The sequence below is a fragment of the Helianthus annuus genome, chromosome 10, assembly GCF_002127325.2.
Source record: "Helianthus annuus cultivar XRQ/B chromosome 10, HanXRQr2.0-SUNRISE, whole genome shotgun sequence".
NCBI classification, from domain to species: Eukaryota; Viridiplantae; Streptophyta; class Magnoliopsida; order Asterales; family Asteraceae; genus Helianthus; species Helianthus annuus.
The window spans coordinates 13,543,430-13,566,244 of record NC_035442.2 but is presented as its reverse complement, the minus strand read 5'-3'; the positions used below and the strand labels follow the sequence as shown (position 1 = coordinate 13,566,244).

General features: G+C 35.9%; 3 protein-coding genes across 3 annotated transcripts; 1 reads left to right on the top strand and 2 right to left on the bottom strand.

Moving 5' to 3' along the window:
* Positions 1–145: 145 nt before the first annotated feature.
* On the bottom strand, positions 146–1,281 carry LOC118482593. Its single transcript, XM_035978129.1, has 2 exons — positions 453–1,281; positions 146–340 (listed from the first exon to the last, which is right to left on the bottom strand). The coding sequence occupies exons 1-2, from the start codon at positions 576–578 to the stop codon at positions 146–148; spliced, it is 321 nt and encodes a 106-aa protein (XP_035834022.1). The 5' UTR covers positions 579–1,281.
* Positions 1,282–3,078: 1,797 nt separating this feature from the next.
* On the bottom strand, positions 3,079–9,206 carry LOC110880761. Its single transcript, XM_022129218.2, has 9 exons — positions 9,197–9,206; positions 8,933–9,121; positions 8,246–8,469; positions 7,549–7,616; positions 6,508–6,729; positions 6,057–6,183; positions 4,504–4,826; positions 3,435–3,579; positions 3,079–3,338 (listed from the first exon to the last, which is right to left on the bottom strand). Exons 1-9 carry the CDS (start codon positions 9,204–9,206, stop codon positions 3,099–3,101), a joined length of 1,548 nt encoding a protein of 515 aa, XP_021984910.1. The 3' UTR covers positions 3,079–3,098.
* A 5,487-nt stretch (positions 9,207–14,693) lies between these two features.
* LOC110884039 (pentatricopeptide repeat-containing protein At1g62930, chloroplastic) lies at positions 14,694–22,231 on the top strand. Its single transcript, XM_022131712.2, has 3 exons — positions 14,694–16,739; positions 17,881–18,001; positions 21,848–22,231. Exon 1 carries the CDS (start codon positions 14,771–14,773, stop codon positions 16,562–16,564), a length of 1,794 nt encoding a protein of 597 aa, XP_021987404.2. The 5' UTR covers positions 14,694–14,770; the 3' UTR covers positions 16,565–16,739; positions 17,881–18,001; positions 21,848–22,231.
* Positions 22,232–22,815: the final 584 nt, after the last annotated feature.

Here is a 22,815-nt window from a genome sequence, read left to right as displayed (position 1 = left end):
GTACATATGTAAATGGTGGGTTATGACAAATAGAATTACTGTATGCACATATGAATTAAAAAAAAAAGAACAAAATCCCAATTAACTGAAACAAGAATAGTCAATATAAAGTCAAAATGAAATACTATAATATAATATCCTAAAACTACTTTGACATATCAATTTCATTGTTTGGATAAGTCATATAATTAGTCCACATTTCATTTGCAATTGAGTTCCTTAGTTGTTCGGCTCTAGTACTTCCCTCACGGATGTCTCTTGTTCGTTGGCGTTCTTCTTCTTGTGGTCCTAATAACACCTCTTGTATGACCTCATCTTCAAGATCTTTGTCACGATCTTCCTATAGTAAAAAGTTGTGTAAAATACAAATGCCAAAAAGATGGCAGACTGTGTATCGCAAGAGTAAAATGGTCCTGTTGTACTTCTAATTATAGGAAACCTCTTTTTAGTACCTCAAATGCTCGTTCAATTGCATTGTGTAATGATGCATGACGAAGGTTAAACAACTCCTTTGCATTCAGAGTGGGACGAGTGGAGTACTCTTTCAAATGATACCTAACACCTCTATATGGTGCCATTAGGGTATCGGTATGAGGTAAGCCCACGTCTACTAAACAATATCTACCTATAAACAAGTTGTAATTAGTATTTTAACAAATTGTTACACAATTTAAGTAAACTCGGTTTAAGAAGTTACATGTTCAAATAATAAGGTTTAGAACTTGAAACGGGTTTGAATTTTAGAACTAGAATGGTGATTGACCTTCATAACTTCAAGTGGCTTTTACTTTCAGAAGTTGAACTACCTTCGATTAAACATGTTTGACCATTTATTCTGGTTAAACAGGTAAAGCAATGCCTACCAAAATTACACATGTTTGAACTTTAGTCTAATTCCTATTGTGCAAAGCAAACTGTCTGTAACATCCCTGTTCTATTAATAACAAAGTAACATTATGCAATTGAACTTTAGCCTAAATCCTATTGTACCCTGATCAAGTTGTTCAAATGCTACAACTGATCCTAAACACACTCAAGTGGGAGAACCCTTGTTCAAATGTTACATTTGATCCTAAACACACTCAAGTACCAGTCAAAGTCATTTGATCCTAAACACACAATTCAAATCAAAGACTTATGTGCAACAAACAAACAATACCATCTACTTAAATTATCCTATAAATCAGCAAAAAGCTTATGTGCAGCAAACTTCCACTCCATGTCATTTGATCCTAAGCACATCAAACATACATCTGCAGCAAACTTCAACTGATGTCATTTGATCCTAAGCACATTAAACATACATCTGCAACAAACTTCAACTGATGTCATTTGATCCTAAGCACATCAAACATACATCTCAAACAAACATCCACTAATGTCATTTGATCCTAAGCATATCAACTTAAATTATGCTCAGTGTCATTTGACCCTAAACACAGTCAAGTAGTTAGATCCCAAACACAGTTAATAACTTCAATTCAAAGACAATTTAATAAGCATCGTTCCTAATTATATATCACCATTAAATCAATGACAGTTGATTAGGCATCATTAAGAACTTATATATCACCACTAAATCAAAGAGAGTTTAATTAGCATCATAACGGTTACATAACAAAACAAACGGTAATCCTGACATTAACTTCAGAGACCCAAAAAATGATCAATTTTTCCAAAGTAACCCTTTCAAACTATCATACATAAGCTACTAGTTAGGTGATCATCAACTAATCTTACATACCAAAAATTTGATCAACCCAAATCATCCACAACAATTGTAGTTAATATATTATATATGCATCATATATTTACAGTAGAGGTGCCAAAACGAGCGTTGGAAACAGAGTTCCACCCGGAACCCCCTGCCGGTCCTCATCAGGACCCGATACTGGATTCTGACGTAGTTTCTAGTGACCTGCACCCTGAAACCCACTAGAATCAAACATAAACAACCCAAAATCCAGGTTTCATTCAAGGAACGACTGGAATCAGACATAAACAGACTTGAAAAATGCAAATTTAAGACAATTCGTATCAACTACGTGCAATGTGAATAAAATTATAGCGTATTGCCTCATTTCGGAGATGATCAGAAGAGTGTCGCCGGAGAGTCTGTGTCGTCGGAGGGTTTGGGGGAGGAGGAGGGGGAGTGGATTGTGGCTTACGAATGAAGATTGAGCATTAAAAAGGTAGAACAAGTTTCAAAGCTTTACGAAATTACCTTTTTGCCCTCCCTGTCATTAAAATACTTGACGGTCAACTAACGGTCGTTTGGTCCAAGGTCTTGATTGTGAGCAATTGAACACGTCAGAGACTAGACTGTTGATTTTTTTTTTTTCAAATGAGAGCTGAACCTAAAATTAGGTGTAAAATTAGGTGTAAACCTCAGAGACAGAAACTCTACCTTACTCTAATTATAAATACGCGTACAAACAAGCTAGGACCAACAAAATAAATTGCCCAATCCAAAATTCATTTGACAATTGAATATTCCAAAACGTGTGATGGATATAAATAGAACTATAATGCAATGGAGGACCATCCATATAGAGCTTAAAGTCAGTGAACATGTATTGTGCTAAACGGCTGGCATTTATCACTTTCAAAAATGTCACATATGGTGAATATATACTTATCCTTAATTAGATTAGTACTTAGGATAATCAAATCCCAAACACTTTCAAAAAAATTAAAATTGTTTTCTTTTTTAAATCAAACCACAATATGAAACATTCTCTCAACCCCTTCCTCTTTAAATGGAGAATAATAATAATTCTATCATAACAAAAACATTCCATCCAACATCAACTTGTTGAAAGTGACAATATTAATGAAGCTAATGAATAAACTGTTACAAAAAACATAAAACATGCTAAAGTTGGTTACCTTTTTAAACAATAACCGCGTGATCAAACATAAAAGTCGATAGCGGTTTGTTGTAATCTACCAAATGACATTGTTGATATCAATAAATTTGTACCCGGCATTCGCTTTAAAAAAAACGTTCATCCAAATAAAATTTTAATACAAAACACATTAGATCTCTTTACCGAACTAATATTGCAGCGCCGCGTGATCTTTGCAGGAGTTGATTATTATTCTTTCTTGCTTTCAAGTTTCTGAATATAATACTTTAGCTCTTTCTGAATATTCAATCTTGAAGGTGACATGACAATATCATGCCAAACCGACCCGTTTTCATGGGTGGGATTCGGGTTGCTATAAAGTTCATATATTGAGTCTGCTTTCTCATTCAAGTTTTCTATCATTTTTAAGCATGATATCTCATCAGGATCAATCAACAATGTTCTTTCTTTCTCTTTCCACCCTATCAACTTTAGAGACATAAAATTTCACATTTTTAACGGAAATAACGTAATGATTAAAAGCATAAGAAGAAGAAGAAGAAGAACATTTTAAGTTAGATATACCTTTGGCGGCCCATCTAGATCATTGGTTAAATATAGCCTTGCAGTGTCTACTATTTGGCAATATGTCATAAATGCCCTTGCAAATCTCTTGTGTGATGTTAACTGAGACCTCACTCTCACTGCCCTTCTACACATTATTGCTCTCCTGTTAAACAGTTAACTCAAATTTGGTCAAACGGATTCATAATATGTTTTATCTCTAACGGGTCAGACAGGTAAAAAAAAAACAAGTAAAAAAGAAAAAAGTCGTAAAGGTAGAAAGTAGCCCAAAATGTATTTCTAACATATAAAGCCTCCTAAATCATTTTATACAGATATATCATGATTGTTTTTTTTCAAAATATAATTATTTTTAGAGTAAACTGCCATTTTGGTCCCTGATGTTTTGTTACTTTTGCCACTTTAGTCCAAAACTCAAACTCTTTGCATCTTGGTCCCTGTGGTTTCAGTTTTATTGCCATTTTGGTTCAAAAATGAAATCAGGTCATACTTGTCTTATAAAATCCTGCAATTTTGTCATTTTCCTCAGGGGCAAATCAGGTCATATTTGTCTTATAAAATATGGTATTTATTTATAAAAAAGAAATGATCATTTTGCCCCTGCAGAAAATGACAAAATAACAGGATTTTATAAGACACATATGACCTGATTTCATTTTTGGACCAAAATGGCAATAAAACTGAAACCACAGGGACCCAGATGCAAAAAGTTTGAGTTTTGGACTAAAGTGGCAAAATTGACCAAACCACAGGGACCAAAATGGCAGTTTACTCTTATTTTTATGTCACACTTGACACACTAGTTGTTTAAAAACATTGAAACTTTGACAAAAAAAAGTGTTTTGGAATAGTCTAAACCCGAACAATTTGACATGTATCGAAAAAATCACTCCTTTCCACCCGTCCAATTTGCCACCTTTAGTTCGATGAGAAAACTTTGGTAGCAGATGTGGAAATTACCCTTTTGACCTGTTACCCGACCCGTTTGACTCCACCATTTTCCAACCTCTAGTTTATGTGTTAAAATATGAAATATTTATAAAAGGGTTTTCCTTTGACTGTTTGTTACCTTATGCCTCTTACAACTGCTAAATAAGCATCACAAACAACTCCAACTAACTCTATCCTGTATGGTCTTCTTTTTGAATTACCATCTACAGGTTCACTTTCTTCTTCAAGTTGTTCCCAATAGTTCTCAGTAACACTTCCATCATCATTCACCTTGTATCCCGCACCCATACGGTAACGTTTTCGATGCACATTTCTTGCCATTGTTATTGTCTGCACCACAAATGGGACCCATGAGAGTGTTCCATCCATGATCACATCTCTCCCTTCATTTAATGCTGTTACCAGGAGGGATGATGCTGCGTTTGTAGACGATTGATGCACCTGTCATCATACGGTTATTCGATTATCTTTTAGTGTTTTAGACAATAATATAACCTTAAGAAGAATCCTGTGTATGTATATTTATACGTATACGTATAGGATTAGGATCGAATGAGAACCAAAATGAGATTTGCGAACCGAGAGAACCACCACTATCAACTAATCAAATTTTTTAAATTTTTTCTTACTTTTAGTTATATGTTACTAAGGGGCTATTTGTCAACATCTGAATGGTTAAGTGCTGAACCAGTAAGAGGGAGGTCTGAACCATTAAGAGCCTGTATAATGCTTAACCGTTCAGAGGCAAATGTCTGACCAATTCAGATTAGAGGTCTTAACCATTTAGACTCTGTATAAATCTTAACCATTCAGAGGCAAATATCTGAACCATTCAGACATCCGTCAGTGAAACAAACAATCTGAACCATTAAGTGTTGAATCAGTAAGAGGTCTGAACCATTAAGAGGCTCATTAAGAGGTAAACAAACAGCCCCTAACTTTACCCAAATAAAAGAAAATTTGAAAAAATATATGTAGATCGACAAGTTACATGTACGTATATCGTAAACTACTTATATAGATATGTGTATATTGGCATGCTACATATATGTAGATCGACAAGTTACATGTACATATATCGTAAACCACTATCATCAATCTACGTATATTTTTTTGGGTTTATTTTTTTTTTATATTTTTACAATAATAACATTATAATAAAAAGAGTAAACTTCTATTTTGCTCCCTGTAATTTGGTCGTTTTAATGGTTTTGCTCCAATCTTTTAAAAATAGCCATTTTACTCCCTGATCTATGAAGCCCATCACGATTTCACTCCCCGTCCCAAACAACATCCATTTTAAATGTTAAGAATTATCACGTGCATAACACATGATGGACAATTATGACCATAACTAGACCAATACCTAGACTGAAACCCGACAGTTTTTAACGTTTAAAATGGATGCCGTTTGGGCCGGGGAGTGAAATCGTGATAAGCTTCATAGATCAGGGAGTAAAATGACTATTTTTAAAGTATTGGGGCAAAACCGTTAAAACGACCAAACCACAAGGAGCAAAATGGAAGTTTACTCTAATAAAAAAAGTTCATTTAAAAAAAGTTACTTGGTTGATAGTGGTTCTCTCAAGCTCTCAAATAACTTGTGGTTCTCTCAGGATCCCCACCCTGTATATATACGACGTATATGTGTATGTGTATGTGTATGTATACCAGTTCGGCTGTTTGAAGCATGTCATGATGGCCTCTAGAGCTAAGAGCTCTATAAATAACATCAGACTCTTTGAAGGCATCAGCCTCTATTACAACTGCATTTGCTGATGCTCCTGCCCAAAATGGTCTGTGTACATTCAAACCAACATTATAACTCTTATAAACCTTTTATTTGTAACAAATGTAGCCTTACACTTTTAAAAATCTAACAAAAATCGATATTTTTAACGCCATAATTCTTATTATTTTCTAAACTGAAACCGCCTTGTACGTGGGTCAAATGGGTTGAAAGTATTAAACACATTGAAAGTAGCTCAACTCTATTTTTTATGTGAAAAACCTTTAAGTATATCCTACTCATTATTTTTTTTATATATCTGTTTTGACCTATTATCCAACCCGTTCATCTTACCTCGAGGGAGTCATTTGTATAATATACTTTATGACTTACTCTTGAAGAATGTCCTTTAGAGCTGTGCTCTTTCCGGCCCCCATGCCACCGCCCATGAAGAGTAGAACCGGGCTTCTATCTTTATGGGCCATCGGGACCATAACATCAGTACACTCTGAATCATCGGCAGACACGAGCCCGATCGCCTTCATTTCCTCCACCAAAGTTGTAAACACTCGGGCCACTTTTAGGTTCTTTGTCACCCTCTCAAATCTCTGTTCCCTGAAAATGAATTTTTTTTTAGTTAGTTAAAAAGTGATTTGGGCCAACCCAACCCGACCTCACACAAAAAGTTACCCAAATTTTTTTAGTTAAAAAGTGATTTGGGCCAACCCAACCCGACCTCATACAAAAAGTTACCCAAATTTTTTTAGTTAAAAAGTGATTTGGGCCAACCCAACCCGACCTCATACAAAAAGTTACCCAAATTTTTTTAGTTAAAAAGTGATTTGGGCCAACCCAACCCGACCTCATACAAAAAGTTACCCTTGTTACAAGTGAACAAACTGAATATGACCCGTTACACAACCTGATTAACCTAGTTTTGTTGCAGCCTCTTATATATTACATGTTCTTAGGGTGTTCAAAAAGCTCACGGCTTGAGACTCGATTGAAAAAAGCTCGTTTTGTTTTCGAGCCGAGCCAACTCGTTTTTTAATCAAGCCGAACTCGAGCCAGGGGTGCTCAGCTCGATGGCTCGACTCTATGGCTTGATTCGTGGCTTGATTCGATGGCTCGTATGGATGTGTGTGTGTGTATGTGTGTATACTTTAGAACTGTGTGTTAATTTTTGTTTTTAATGTTATCAGTATTTGTAAAAAAAATAATAAAAAAATATATAAAATAATGAGCCGGGTCGATTGGGTCGAGCTGGCTTGAAGTTTTTACAAGCCAAGCTTGAGCTCGATTTTTCAGCTCAGAATATAAACGAGCCGAGTCAAGCCGAGCCGGCTTGTTTAAGTTCGAGCTCGAGCCCAGCCTGGCTCGGCTCGATCGGTTCTTTTTGGCTGTCTTTACTTGATTCCAAACACCATAACTAACCTGGTGGCTTGCATGACTATTTCCTTGAGCTTCTTTCTTGGCTCATGAGCATCAGAACCAGCCAATACCTGAAATCGTAAAGCAAAAAAATCATTCTTATTAGATCTATGAATAACAACCAATACTGTCCGTTTTGACCACAAGAAGCTCATGGCTTTACTTCCACTCAAGCACACTTTACTGTGGAGTTTTCCATCATCCACAGCTAATGCGTACAAAACGCATTGGTCGTATCTAAGGTTGAACATTGCATATAAAGCCCAGCATGTGTTATTTGCCTAGGGTGTTACAATGGTACAAACTACAAAGTAATGTTTAGGTGCGTTTATACCGCTAAAAGTTGTAATAATCAAATGAATTTTGGTGATATGGAAAATAGTTAATTACTGTTTTCGTCCCTGTGGTTTGTCAAAAATCACTATTTCAGTCCATTAGTTTAAAAATTGCGATTTCAGTCCTTGTGGTTTCACCTTCATAACCATTTCAGTCCCTGTGGTTTCACTTTCGTAACCATTTCAATCCATTTATTCTGTAAGTACAGGAACCGAAATGGTTACGAGGTGGACTGAAATCAATAGATAGCATTCGAAACCACAAATCCATCCCCTCAAACCGCGTCTAATCACTTTCAAAACACACGTCTAGACACCCTGGAAATTCGATACGAATATATAGATCTACAAATATTTATAACTACCTGACATATCATGAAATGGGCATTACTCCAATGAAAAGCAAAATAACTAAGAATACATCTCTCAAACTCCTCAACCAGCTTTATAAACAACGAATCTGCTTCGGGTTCTTCAGCAAAGAACATATACATTTCTTCCTCCCACCCTTCTGCTTTCGAAATATATTCAGCCGCGAGTTTATATAAATTCGGGCACTCTTTACTGTCTGAAAAGCCCATTTGTCTAGCTGCATGAATACACACACTTTATCACTGGCGGAGCTTGACCTATTAAAGAGGGGGCCGAAAGTTTCAAAGGATAAAATAGGGGGGCCGGACTCAATACATATAAAATTTTTCAGTAATATTAATATTTACACTACGAAGCGAAAAAAATGTGTGTGTGTGTGTGTGGTGGTGGTGGTGGTGGTGGTGGGGGGGGGGGGTTGGTGGCTACCCCCTGGCCCACACTAAGCTCCGCCCATGCACTTTATACACACATATGTCCTTTTACGCAGGGGCGAAACCAAAGGGGTCAAGTGGGTCTGCTGACTCACAATCACCGGAATTTGTTGCATTTATATATATATAAAATCATACTTGTAACTAGTATACAAGAGAACTTTATGATGATCTGACAAAAAGTTCTGGTTACATCACTGCTTTTACATAGAGAAAACATAACGAATCGTCTCATTTGGTGAATCATACCTACATAATGAGGGAAAGTCTCAATTTTTAACGGTTGACCGGTGTCTGAAGCACCTATCCTGGGGATGATCTGATATCTTTTTCTTCTTTTGAGGCCAAAATGCATGGTGGCAGCTAAAACTAAACCAATGGAAGATGCTACAATAACATGTTTGTATGTCGGTTTTTCGCCGCTGGCATCATCAGAATCTGCAAAAAAAAAAAAAAAAAGTTTTTCAAATATAATTCATTGTATAACTTGAGGAAAAAAAGATGGAATATTACCTTCTTTCATGGCTTTTAGATCACCTTGCCTGTTGTTTTTTTTTTATATTATGAGATGAATATGTGAATGCAGATCAAGAAGGTGGTGGTTTGCATGCATGCATGTTGAGATCTGAAATGTTGTATAGAATTAATCAAATGGATAGCGAGAGAGATGGAGAGGGAAGTGGAGTGGAAGTTGATTAGGAGGGGTGTGAAGTGTAAATTGTGATGAAATTCAGGAACTTTGTAAGAAAAGATCTAATCTTTAATTCCAAAAGCTTGTTATCCAAGTTAATTGTCATATATAATTTTAGTGATGTATTTAAAAATGAAGGAATATTTTGGATTTTAATAATCCTAACTCTTCGCCGTTGATCATCAACAATTTCAACTTTAAAAATAAGACAAATTGGAAAATAATAAACCTATTTTTCTGAAATTGGCCGATAATAATCCCAAGTCAGTTATTAGCCAATAATAATCCGACCTCGTCCAATTTTTTTGTAAAATAGTCTGCCGTTAAAATAAGCTTAATGGAGTTAAGTGTTTTTCCGAATTACAAACCGATGTTTTAGGGCTTTTGATCAGAACGAGGATACGAGTCGATTGATGTAAAACTTACCTTGGCTTGAATTTTGTTAATTGGAAGTTAAACACCCCAATTGAAGCACCGTTTTCGTGGGTTGGGGGCAGTATTTCGAGGTAAGTTTTACATCAATCGACTCGTATACTCGTTCTGATCAAAAACCCTAAAACATCGGTTTGTAATTCGGAAAAACACTTAACTCCGTTAAGTTATTTTAACGGCAGACTATTTTACAAAAAAAATTGTACGAGGTCGGATTATTATTGGCTAATAACTGACTTGAGATTATTATTAGCCAATTTCAGAAAGATGGGATTATTATTTTCCAATTTGCCTAAAAATAATTACTGGCAGTTCCAACTATTGACATATTGGTCACTAATGGACGCTGACTAACAGAACCCTAACGTCGTTAGTCTCCGGTCGTCGGAAAACCGTTTTTGGTCAGAAAAAGGTTTCTAAAGGTCCGATCTAAGTTACAAAGAGGTTTGGGACGAAATTGTTGAGTTTTCCGGCCAAAAAACTGAGTTTTCCGGCAAAAAAAGAAGTTTTCCGGTGACTTCAATAATTTGGGTTTTTACTAGAAAAAGGTTCCTAAAGGTCCGTAATAAGGTTACACAGAGGTTTGGGACGAAAATGTTGAGTTTTCCGGCCAAAAACGTTTTTCCGCCGACCGGAGACTAACAGCGTATGGGTTCCGTTAGCTAGGGTCCATTGGAGGCCAATATGTTAATAGTTGGGTTTGCCGGTAGTTATTTTTAAAGTTTGGACTATTAACGACTAACGACGAATAGTTGAGATTATTAAAATCATATATTTTCTAAAAAGAAATATAAAAGCACTAGAAAAAAATATAAACTTTGTTGAAATTTAACCAAGAGTTAATTACTGTTTTCGTCCCTGAGGTTTGTCAAAAATAACGGTTTCAGTCCATTAGTTTAAAAATTGCGATTTCAGTCCATTTGTTTCATTTTCGTAACCATTTCAGTCCACCAACTTAACTCCCATCCATTTATTCTGTTAACTTTTGGTGAAATTACAAAATTGCCCCTATGGTTTAATTAAAAAAAACGCTGGTCACAGGTTTCGAACCTGTGACCTTTGCTTTGAAATGCTATTGTTAAACCAATAGGCCATGTATCAAACTTGTGAATGAATTCAAATTGTTTACCTTATAACATTGCATATTCATCATCATCTTCCCCAAACCTTTCATCTTTATCAATGGCAGAAGCCACCATTAACCCTAAACCACTTCTGCCACACCACAACTACCTCCGCCACACCACAACCACCTCCGCCACACACAACCACCACAACCACCACAACCACCTCCGCCATACACCACCACCACACCACATCGCAACCACCTCTGCCTAAACACCACCACTATCCTCGTCACACACTACTACACCTCCGCCACACGCCACACCTCCGCCACACACCACCACACCTCCGCCTCCGCCACACACCACCACACCTCATCTCCGGCGGCCCCAATCATCTTCTCAGGCGATTCAATTGAAGCTGTTATGCTGCAACAGTCATCTTTTCCAAGGATTCAATTGAAGATGTTGGTTGTTAATGGTAGCTTCTGCCATTGATAAAGATGAAAGGTTTGGGGAAGATGATGATGAATATGCAATGTTATAAGGTAAACAATTTGAATTCATTCACAAGTTTGATACATGGCCTATTGGTTTAACAATCGCATTTCAAAGCAAAGGTCACAGGTTTCGAACCTGTGACCAGCGTTTTTTTTAATTAAACAATAGGGGCAATTTTGTAATTTCACCCAAAGTTAACAGAATAAATGGATGGGAGTTAAGTTGGTGGACTGAAACGGTTACGAAAATGAAACTAATGGACTGAAATCGCAATTTTTAAACTAATGGACTGAAACCGTTATTTTTTGACAAACCTCAGGGACGAAAACAGTAATTAACTCTTTAACCAATTATGAGTCTAGTCTAGCAGGCTTTAGCCCACACTGGTCATGTCTACTAGTGTGCAAATGAAGAAAGATTACACCACCACTAAGATTACTTCGAATCAAAGTAGTCTCTTTATTGCTGGTGTTACTCAAGTGTCGATCAACATGTTTTTTATCTACAATAGTTATTTTCTTGATTGATAGTGTTGTATTAATAGTAATGGTTGATGATATAAGAAGGGAGTTCTGTAAAGATACAGAGTAAGGCTTATTTGGGTTGTATTATAAAGGCCATGACTAAACCTATTGATAATTTTAAACTTAGTTGACCATATTTATAAATTAAATAAATTGTTTGGTTGTTTCTTTCTTTTTTTGAATTTGATTCTTGAATATAACCATTTCATTAATCAAAGTCAAAAGCTCTATAGGTTGTGGAATATAACTTATTATATACATATTTATATTATATTATATTATATAATACTACATATACGTTCAGAAGTTGGGGAATAGTGCCAAGTTTATAGAAGTTGGGGATGCGTGTCATTTCCATATTGATTCAATTAATTTATGATTTTCTCTTTAGTTTAAAATTACGGTTTCACTCTCAGTTTAAAATTACGTTTTAGCCCCCAGTTCAAAATAAAATTATGTTTTTGTCCCTAGCTCAAAATTACGATTTTGCCCTCAACTCAAAATTATGTTTTTATCCCTAGTTCAAAATAAAATTATGTTTTCCCCTAGCTCAAAATTAGATTTTGCCCTCAGTTCAAAATTATTATTTCGCCCCCAGTTCAAAATAAAATTATGATTTTGCCCCCAGCTTAAAATTACGATTTGCCCTCTATTCAAAATTATGACTTTACCCTATTTCAAAAATTATGATTTCTCCACGGTTAAAAATTGTGATCTTGCCATCGTTTTAGTTGGGTTTTTTTTTTTTTTTTTTTTTTTTTTTTGCAAAACTATAGTAGTGTTTTATTTTACTTGGCTGACTCAATGTAACTTTTATTGTGTTAAGCAGTTGTCTAGCACTTGCTCATTGGTTTAATTGGTTGTTTCGATGTATATTTTTTTTTTGAGATCGTGTTATAAGTAGTATGTACAAGTAACCTAAATACATGCATATCTGTTATGAAACTAAGAAATATTCGATTTAACGGCCCGCAACGCGAGCGGGCATAAGTGTAATTTGTATTTGTCCAGGCATGCCTGACACATGCTCATTTGTCCTGAAAAATTACAATTTTGCTCCCAGTTTAAAATTATAGTCTTTCCATCGTTTTAGTTTTTTTTTAGCAAAAGTATGGTAGTGTTTTATTTTAATTGGTTGACTCGATGTAATTGTTTTAGATCGTGTTATGAGTAGCATGTACAAGTAACTGAAACACAGACATACATGTTATGAGAGAGAAATATTCGGCTTAGTGTCCTGCAACACGGGCGAGGCAAAAACTAGTATCCTACAAAACCAATGTGGGGGAATAGTGCCACGCTGCTGGTTGGCACTCCCCCATTGGTCCGGGTATATTACGATTTTACCCTCTAGTTTAAAATTACGAATTTGCCCCGTGTTCAAAGTTTATAGTATTGCCATCGCTTTAGCTTTTGGCAAATTACGATTTTACCCTAGTTAAAAATTACAGTATTGTTATCGTTTTAATTTTTTTAAATGTGTGTGAGGGAATAGAGTCGGGCAATAGCCTACCACTCCTCCATTGGCCCGAGTATGATACGATTTTACCGTATTAAAATTTATGATTTTGCCCCTGTTCATAGTTATGATTTTAAACCTAGTTAAAAATTACAGTATTGTCATCGCTTTAGCTTCTGACAAATTATGATTTTACCCCTAGACAACAATTACAATTTTGCCTCCAGTTCAAATTTACAATATTGTCACCGTTTTAGTTTTTTTAGTAAAACGATTGAAGTGTTTTGTTTTAATTAATTGACTCGATTTAATTTTTTTTCGTGTCAAACAGTTGCCTAACACTCACTCATTAATCCTGAAAAATTACAGTTTTGCCCCGAGCTCAAAATTATGATCTTGCCATCGTTTTAGCTTTTTTTTCTAGCAAATCTATGGTAATGTTTTTTTTTAATTGGTTGAGAAATATTTGATGTACTGCTTCGTAACGTGAGCTGGGCAACAACTAGTTTTTAATCAATAATAAATCTTTAATTTCTATTCAAATAGAGAATAAAAGAATAATTAGTGAAAGAAAGTGAATTTGACTAGTCTTAAAGTAACAATTACGAATTGGTGAGAAAATATGGCTTTGGGTTAGAGATAACTTGGGAAATTAAGAAAATAACTATTGTCATTGTAATTTTAAAACTAAGCTTAATACTAAATAATGAGTTCGTGTGCGGTATTTTCTGTGAGTGGCGAAGTAAATTTTCAATCAACTTATCTCTTATGACGTATCAACACACGTTCTTGTACGTGTCCAAACGTGTTTGGATATACATTTTTTTTCAATCAATTTATCTCTTATGACGTATCAACACACGTTCTTGTATGTGTCCACACGTGTTTGGATATACGTTTTCGCATATATGTCTGCCCCTTCACAACTTCACATGTAATTATTAATGATTTATTCTTATATTAATGACATGTAACAAAGATAATTGTAATTTTTTTTTCCGAAAAATCTGATCATTACATGAGAGAGAACATGTTTACGTGAATGTAAGATTTTTCGGTTACTATACTCACAAAGTACGTGTAGCAAACTCCTAATCATTTCGTCTAAAACCTGGTTTTAAAATATAAAATCATGATAAAACCAAACTCTTTTTTCAACCTTTTCCTAATATTTCCACCCAATAAACATATTATATCTCTTCTATAAAATATAAGTAATCAAGTAAAATACATGGTTTATAACTATAGTAACCGAATTTTTATAATATGTACAAAGTTAAAAAAAAAAAACCAATATTTTTACACATTAAACAAAAACAAAAAGAAAAACAAAAACAAAAACTTGGATTAGATCCCTCTCGTCTTACATCTTCTTCATAGTTCATCCGCCACAGTCCTCCTTCCCCTTGTGGCTCCATGAGCTTCAGAAGAACCCCACATTCATTCCCCCAACCCTCCACATCTTCTGCTTCCAAAAATGCTACAAAGCTCTCATCTTTACTCCAAAAATCAATCCCAAAACCCCCCCAACCCCCCATCACTTTCAAACCCCCCACCACAAACCCATTACACTGTTTCGATTACATGATTCTTTTACAACCCATCCCCCCAATCTCCCAATTCAACCAATTACTCAATTCCGTACCCAAATCTCAACTCAAAATCATTCTTTTTCGCAAATTCAACAACACCCATCTCCCCATTTCCCCTAATTTCATAACCCTAAACATCGTTCTTAACTGTTATTGTCATTTGAATGAAGTTGGTTTTGCTTTTGGGGTTTTTGGGTTGATTCTCAAAAAGGGTTTTGTTCCTGATAGTGTTACTTACACCTCATTGATTCAAGGGTTGTTGAAAAAAAATCAAATTTTTGAGGCTGTTAGGTTGTTTAGGAAGATGGTTTTGTTCGGTAATGTTAGTTATACTAATGTTAGTTATACTAATGTTAGTTATACTTATGGGACTTTGATTAGTGGGTTGTGTAGGGCTGGGGATATAGATACTGCGATTCGGTTACATGAAGATGTTGTTCATGGGAAGATGGGTTGTTTAGGGTTTGTTTGTAAGCCGAGTGGCGTGTGTTATAGCGTGTTGATCGATAATCTTTGTAAAAATGGGCGTGTGAGTAAGGCGAAAGAGCTTTTTATGGAGATGAGGATGCGAAGAATCTCGCCGGATGTTGTCGCCTTTAGTTCTTTGATTCGTGGTTTGTGTTTTATGGATTTGCGGGAGGCTAAGCGTTTGTTTGTCGAGATGGTTAACGAAGGGGTTCGTCCGAGTGTAACGGTGTTTAATCTTTTGGTACACGTGCTTTGCAAAGACCGGAGATTGAATGAGGCGAGCGGGTTGTTTGAGTTCATGGTTCGGAAAGGAGAAAAGCTTGATTCTTTGTCGTATAACACGTTAATGCACGGGTATTGTTTAGAGGGCAAGATTGAAGAGGCGAAGGAGTTATACGTTTCGATGGTGGCTAAGGGTATCGAACCGGATGTTCAAATTCACAATGTGCTTATTGACGGGTATATCAAGGTTAGGAGAGTAGAAGAAGCTTTACGGATCTTTAAACAAATGGTTCGTGGAACGATTAAGCCAAATGTCGTTACCTATAACGTTTTATTAACCGGTGTTCTGCAAAAAGGTGACGTTTTAACTGCACGGAAGCTTTTTGATGAAATGCCGCTTTATCATCTCACTCCAAGTTTATGTACATATAACATCTTATTAAGCGGGCTTTGTAAAAACGATCGTGTTTCGCAGGCTTTAGACTTGCTTCAAGCTCTAGAAAGTAATGGAACCGAATTGGGGATTAAAGTTTATAACTCCGTGATTGACGGATTGTGTAAAAGTGGACGAATGGAGACTGCTTACGACATATACACAAAGTTGTCATCGAAAGGCTTGAAACCAACGGTGGTAACGTATACGATCATGATCCACGGTTTTTGCAAAACGGGTCAGGTAAAAAAAGCGGATAGTTTGTTTTTTGAAATGATCGAGAACAAGTGTGCTCCAAATGTGGTCACTTTCAACGCGTTTATGAGAAAAGGTTCAAATATGGGACCGAAAGTGGTTGAATTGGTTAAGAAAGCGGTGGAACGTAAAGTCACCCCGGATGCATCCACGCTCTCGTTGATGGTAGATTTGTTATCCAAAGATGAGAAGTATAAAAAGTATTTGGATACGCTTAGAACGTTTCTTGAAGTAGGCTAATAATCAAGAGTTTTGATCGTATATCTTGAATTTTGTTAAAGATTAACCTTTTTTAACAAGAAAAGGGAAGAGCAAAACAGACGGCAGGAAAACTGTCGTAATCGGTGTCTTGTAAAGCTTGATTTGGGAAGGTGTAAGCTGGTTTATAATTCATGTCAGGCTGCACATCCAACAGGTATTTAGACCCCTCACCCTTAATTTAGTTGTGGCCAATGTTGTAAGAATCGGTAGGCGCTAGTCAGCCGGTGAGGTATCGACTAGCGAATAATCGGGATTAATAGGGATTAATCAGATGGGGATTTTTAAATGGTTTATATATACACACCATAGTTGTTAACAGTGCTCATAGCGAGCGCTATAGCGAATAGCGTAGCGAAGTGAAGCGCTCATTCATCTCTATCTGATTTTGGTGCCACTATAGCGAGCAAATAACGGGATTTCAGGTTTTTTGTTTATTTTTTTTTGTTTTAATATAAATAGCAATAAAATATATGTATACAATAGCTGGATTTTAGGATTTTTTTTTTTGTTAAATATACGTATAGAAACACCGTATTTGGATATAACATACATATTAAAAATTTCTAAAATTTTCTCCTAGTGCATCGCTAAACATAAAATAGCCCCATTATTTCATCGCTATCGCTACGTAGCGTATAGGTTGCTTGTCACTATCGTCCGCTATTTGCTATCAACAACTATGATACACACACATTTCTATATGTAATTTTTTTAAGTAGACATGTTTTAAGTTTTTAACCCCTGGTTGACCCATTTTTTAAGTAGTTGGAGAGAATTTATAAGGCTTGGTCGAAATTTGACCGGAATCTGGTCAGGATTTGGCCGGAATAGGACCACTGTTGACCGCCTAGCAATTAATCCGCCATTACTCGGTGAACCCCCGATTAATGACTAATCGGAGCCTAGATGGGTTGATCCGAAAGAAGTTTGTGTCTAAATATATAGTTTTAGTTCGTCATATATGGTTTACAAAATTTGTTTGTTTTTTAGTAATCTAATTTCTTTTGAATAAAATGATTGACAATTGCCGTAAAATAGCAATATAAATTAGGGGGGTGGTATGTTTTGCTAATTAAGACTTTTTAAGCAACCTATTATGGTTAATATAGTGGGAAAAAACGTAGTAAATAATAACTGTTTAGGGCCAAAAATAAGTTCATATAATTACTAGAGTGGAACACAAAAAAAAACTTTAATTACCAAAGCAGGCCAATCAAAAGTTGTAATCGCCAAAACGGATCGAAAAAGCTATAATACCCTAACAAGTATTTTTTATTTATTTATTTTTTTGACAGATTTATTTTGTGGGAAACTTTATTGTGGAACTTTTCTTTATGCTGTTTCAAGAAGAAGTCTTGCAGAAGCAACAAGCTTTTCGAAAATTCAGTTAAAATGGGATTTCAAGAGGCAGTGAAGGTGAGAATTTTCTTTCTTTTTAAAAAAAAAATGATCTTGTTGATTATTTTAGTTTATATGCTATAAAAGTGTTATTTGGCGGTCTGGTTTATACATGTATGTATTTTAGACTTGCAACTTGCAAAAGATGGATAAAGTTAAATAACACAATCCGATTAACGTTATCGACACTAGGTTAACAATTAACATGCCAACTTTATGTTTGCTTAAGTCACTTAATCATTGTCTAATGTTGCTCTATAAGAAGTGTTATCCATTTAGTTTAGGAACCATGTAATATGAGGTGCCAAAATGGTCGGGTCGGGTTGGATAACAGGTCAAACCGTGTCAGGTTGACCTATACTTTCCTTCTTTTTCTTTTCAATACTAATTACCACTTTTCTAAATGCAAACTTAATATTTATAATCTTTTGCTTCAAATAAAATGTAGTACCAAATTATTGCTCTAGTTTTGACTAAGCAAACCTTACCTCCGGGAATAGAGAGGCTGCTTCTAGAGAAACCCCTGACTCTATTTAGATAGAAATAGAAAATTACCAACAACAAAAACAATACAAAAGGAGTGGTGAAAGAATAACATAGTAAAAATAGAAGCAGATATAACATCATAAAACAACATATATGCATAAGTACAAGAATACAAGCACATGCAACATCCACCTAAAGTGTATCCATCTCTAAAAGTCCTTAACCTTAATCCTACGTCTCCATAAAGTCCTATTTTGGATCATGTCCTTAGAGAGGTGTAACTCTAGCAAATCATGTCTAATCCATTCATCCAAAGCAATTCTAGGTCTACCTCTGCTCCTCTTCCTCTCCATGGTGAGGGTTTTGAACCTTTGACTACTCTAATTGGCGTTGCCGCCTGCCTCCTCTTCACATGCTCAAACCATCTCAATCACCCCTCCTTTATCTTATCCGATATACTAGCCACTTCTAACCTTTCCCTAAAATCCTCATTTCTTATCCAGTCTTAGATTGTTTGCCCACACTTCCACCTCATCTTTGTTGCCTCCATCTTGCGCGCGTGTCTTTTTGATGGCCCGATAGTATGTCCCATATAACATAGTAGGTCTAACCCGAATCCTATAAAATTTCCCCTTTAATTTAGTTATGTCGCACAATACTCCAATGACCAGCCAACTTGGATGTGGTGGGCTACATTACTATTTATATCCCCATCCGGCCATCCATTTGTACAAACGATTCTAAATACTTGAACTTAGGTGTCTACGGAACCACTTGACCCTCAGTGGTTATCTAGGTGTCCTCATTGTCCCTTACACCACTGATAGTACATGTACTCGGTCTTAGATCGACTAAGTTTTAAACTTTTGGCCTCTAAAGCTACTCGCCATTCCTTTAATCTCGCATTGGTGGAGTCCTGCCTCCACAGGGAAGAGATCAGTATCCCTTACGAGTACCCGTACACTAGTTTCAGTCTTACCATACCTCATTAGGATACCTCTACTCTACAAACTATCCCAAATCAGTCTACATGGCACACTCTCACATGCCTTTTCCGGGTCAACGAACACTATAAGTAGGTCTCGCCTTTTCTCCCTATACTTTTCCATTAATCTCCTTAGAATGTGTATCGCTTCCGTGATTGACCCGCCCTAGCATGAAACCAAATTAGTTTACTGTGACCCGAGTCTCTCTTCTAATTTTATAGTATGACCTAGCAAAGTAGCAGCTTAATTTTTGTAACATTAGGCCTCTCATTTGTTCTTATATAATTATTGTATAAAACCACTGTTCTTACTGGTCCAAAGCGATAATGTGATATAAATCCCACCAACAACAAAGCTAAGGTAGGGTCTGAGGAGGGTAGGATGTAGACAGCCTTACCTCTACCCCGTAGGAATAAAGAGGTTGCTTACAGTGAGACCCACGACTCGATAGTAGTGTTGCATCAAACCTTGGACATAAGGCACATAACACTCAACAATCGGAACAAAGGCCGATTAGTGCATGTACCCTTTTGTCTTTCGGCTATCAATGCCACCACATGATGCATGATTAACTGTCCGCCACTTTTAACGTTTTTTCATGAAATTAGTAAAATAACGTTAAAATTAGTGCAATCCCCCCCCCCCCCGAGGGCCCACACATATACACATTATATTTGCACGCCGCAAGCGGGGCGTAAAATTAGTGCGATTTCACTTGACAATAATATATATGCTTCTATATGTACATTTAGACAACGGGCCGAAAGCGATAATGAGATTAATGAGGTACATAACTTTATGATACTGGAACTCAATTTAAGTTCATTTTCTTTCAACAAATTGTGATGTCATTACTAAGTGGAGAACGGGACTTGGTATTCGGCGGGACCTAGAGATTTTTGCACCGCTAGTGGGTTTTTTGCATTCAACTTACTCTAATGCATCCCGCCACCTTAAACCTTTGCAAGGACGACGTCTGGCGATGGTGAAGGAAGCACAGTGAAAGCAAAAATCCCACTAGCGGCAGCCGCCATGGCTCCCACCCTGAATGCAGGTAAGTTTCCACCGCCCCATAGTGAGTCCCATTGTCCGCTTAGTAATGACACCACAATCTATCGAAAGAAAATGAACTTAATTTGAGTTCCAAAATCATAAAGTTATGTACCTTCGTTTATCGCTTTAGACACGTTTTTAAAATGAAAACCACCCGTTTGACTTATGAAAGATACTAGCATGTTTGTTGATAATAAACACTTATCAAATAATCGGTTCTAGCTGCAACAGCTAATCTCTAATTTGAGAGACTTATATTTTCATTTCACAAACCATTATTAAGTTTTTTTTTTTGTTTTTTTTTTGTTTTTTTTTTTATTTTTTTTTATTTTACAAACAATGTCATATTTGAATACAAATGCTATATCTTTCTCATGGATCAATGGTATATAGGGCTGTAATCGAACCTTGACGTTCTAGTTCGGTTAATAGATAATCACATTGAACTTTAATACAAATGCTGCAAATTCATCAAGAAATCCTTTCTGAAGTTGAGAAGTCAGAGTTGACTTTAAAAGGTCAAATTGTATCTTTCTCATGGATCAATGGTATATAGGGCTGTAATCGAACCGAACGAACATGAACAAGGCCATGTTTCGTTCATTAAGGAAACTAACATGTTTGCGAACTGTTCACGAACGCAAACCGAACATAAGTTTATGTTCGTGTTCGTTCATTAAGGAAATTCAGTTCACGAACAGTTCGTGAACACTGGTCTCGAACACAAACGAATAAAAACGAACGTAAATGAAGGTTTAACTTGAAAATAAAAAATAAAAACATTATTAACTTTAAACATTTGACATAAGTAGTTAAATACAACCATTAAATGAAATATCAAAACACAAGAAAACTATTACAACCACCAAAGGATGAATCAAGTTAGACATAATTATCCCAAAAAATGTGTTGAATGTCCTAATTTTAGCTAACTTAAAAAAATAGGGTTTCAAGCTTTCAAAATGTTTAGATAAAAGGTTTATTATTTATTATTTTTTTGATATAATTAAACGAACACGAACGGAGGTAAACGAACGTAACTGAACGTATTACCAGACGTTCACGAATGCAGTAGAACGAACGAGACCTTTGTTCGTGTTCGTTCGCTAAGCTAACCGAACAAAATATTTTGTTCGTGAACGTTCGTTGAGCTAATCGAACGAACATAAATGAACTTCCCACCGAATAGTTCACGAACTGTTCGTTGAACGTTCGGTTCGTTTACAACCCTAATGGTATATGATTTCATAGAGTCATTGATTCATCTGTGCATTTTTGCGCGCCTTATGTATATAGCCGTACAGTTTTTAGATTGCCTAATCTTTGCTAAATTATGCAGTGTGTATATGGGTGAGATTTTTGAAACATTGCTTTGAGGAGATGATACGGGTTGACTTTTTGAAGTCAAATAGATCTACTTTTCGGCTCAAGTTACAAGCTGCTAACAAGGTTTTTGACCATGGTGGTCTTATAGGGACTAATTATCTTTCTTCCATTTGATTATTTCATTTTATTCTTTTAAAAACCTGCAAAACCATATCCAATCAATTTATATCTCATATACTTGTATACATTTTGGGTACACACAGTATTACAATACATAGACCGTTTCGTCGTAGACATTGTTTTCTTTTCTTGATATGTAAGTCGTATGTGAACCATGACAGATGCATGTGACTTGACTTATAGTACATCGTTACACATGATCTTACATGGTTTTCTCTACTTTTGTTCAGTTAGTTAAACGAACGAATATGAACAGAGGTCCCATCCGTTTAATTGTGTTCGTAAACATTTGGTAACGTGTTCGTGAATGTTCGTTTGTTTATGTTGTTTATGAGAGATTTTGTACTTTTATTTTGTTTAAATTGTTTATATTCTTTATTTTTATTACCCTAATAATTATAATAGTAAACCTTACCCCCCCCCCCCCTGTTTATGCACTTTTCCCGTTCCTCAATATTGATATCGGCGATCACTATCGACCTTGTTCCACGATTACGACTTCAAGTCTCGGCACTGCACCTCCGCCATTCACCTCTAGCCTCCGTCGCTTTTGCCAATTTTATTTGTGTTTGTGAACAGTTCATAAACACGTTCATTTTCCTTAATGGAAGAACCTGAACATAGTTCATCAAGTGTTTATGAACCATTCGTGAACATAATTATTTCCTTAACGATGAACACAAACAAAATCTTGTTCGTGTTTGTTCGATTAGTTTACAACTTTAATCTTATCAACTAAATGCAAGTGAACAAAACATACCCGAGACTTCTAAAACGTTTATTTCAATATTCAACCTAAGA

Excerpts from the sequence above, each read along its gene's own strand:
- LOC118482593 (XM_035978129.1), bottom strand. The coding sequence starts at position 578 with ATGGCACCATATAGAGGTGTTAGGTATCATTTGAAAGAGTACTCCACT. Across the intron at positions 341-452 it reads CAATTGAACGAGCATTTGAG|GAAGATCGTGACAAAGATCT; the intron begins GTACTAAAAAGA and ends TTTTTACTATAG.
- LOC110884039 (XM_022131712.2), top strand. The coding sequence starts at position 14,771 with ATGAGCTTCAGAAGAACCCCACATTCATTCCCCCAACCCTCCACATCT.
- LOC110880761 (XM_022129218.2), bottom strand. Across the intron at positions 8,470-8,932 it reads GACTTTCCCTCATTATGTAG|CTAGACAAATGGGCTTTTCA; the intron begins GTATGATTCACC and ends GTATTCATGCAG. Across the intron at positions 3,580-4,503 it reads GCAGTTGTAAGAGGCATAAG|GAGAGCAATAATGTGTAGAA; the intron begins GTAACAAACAGT and ends ACTGTTTAACAG.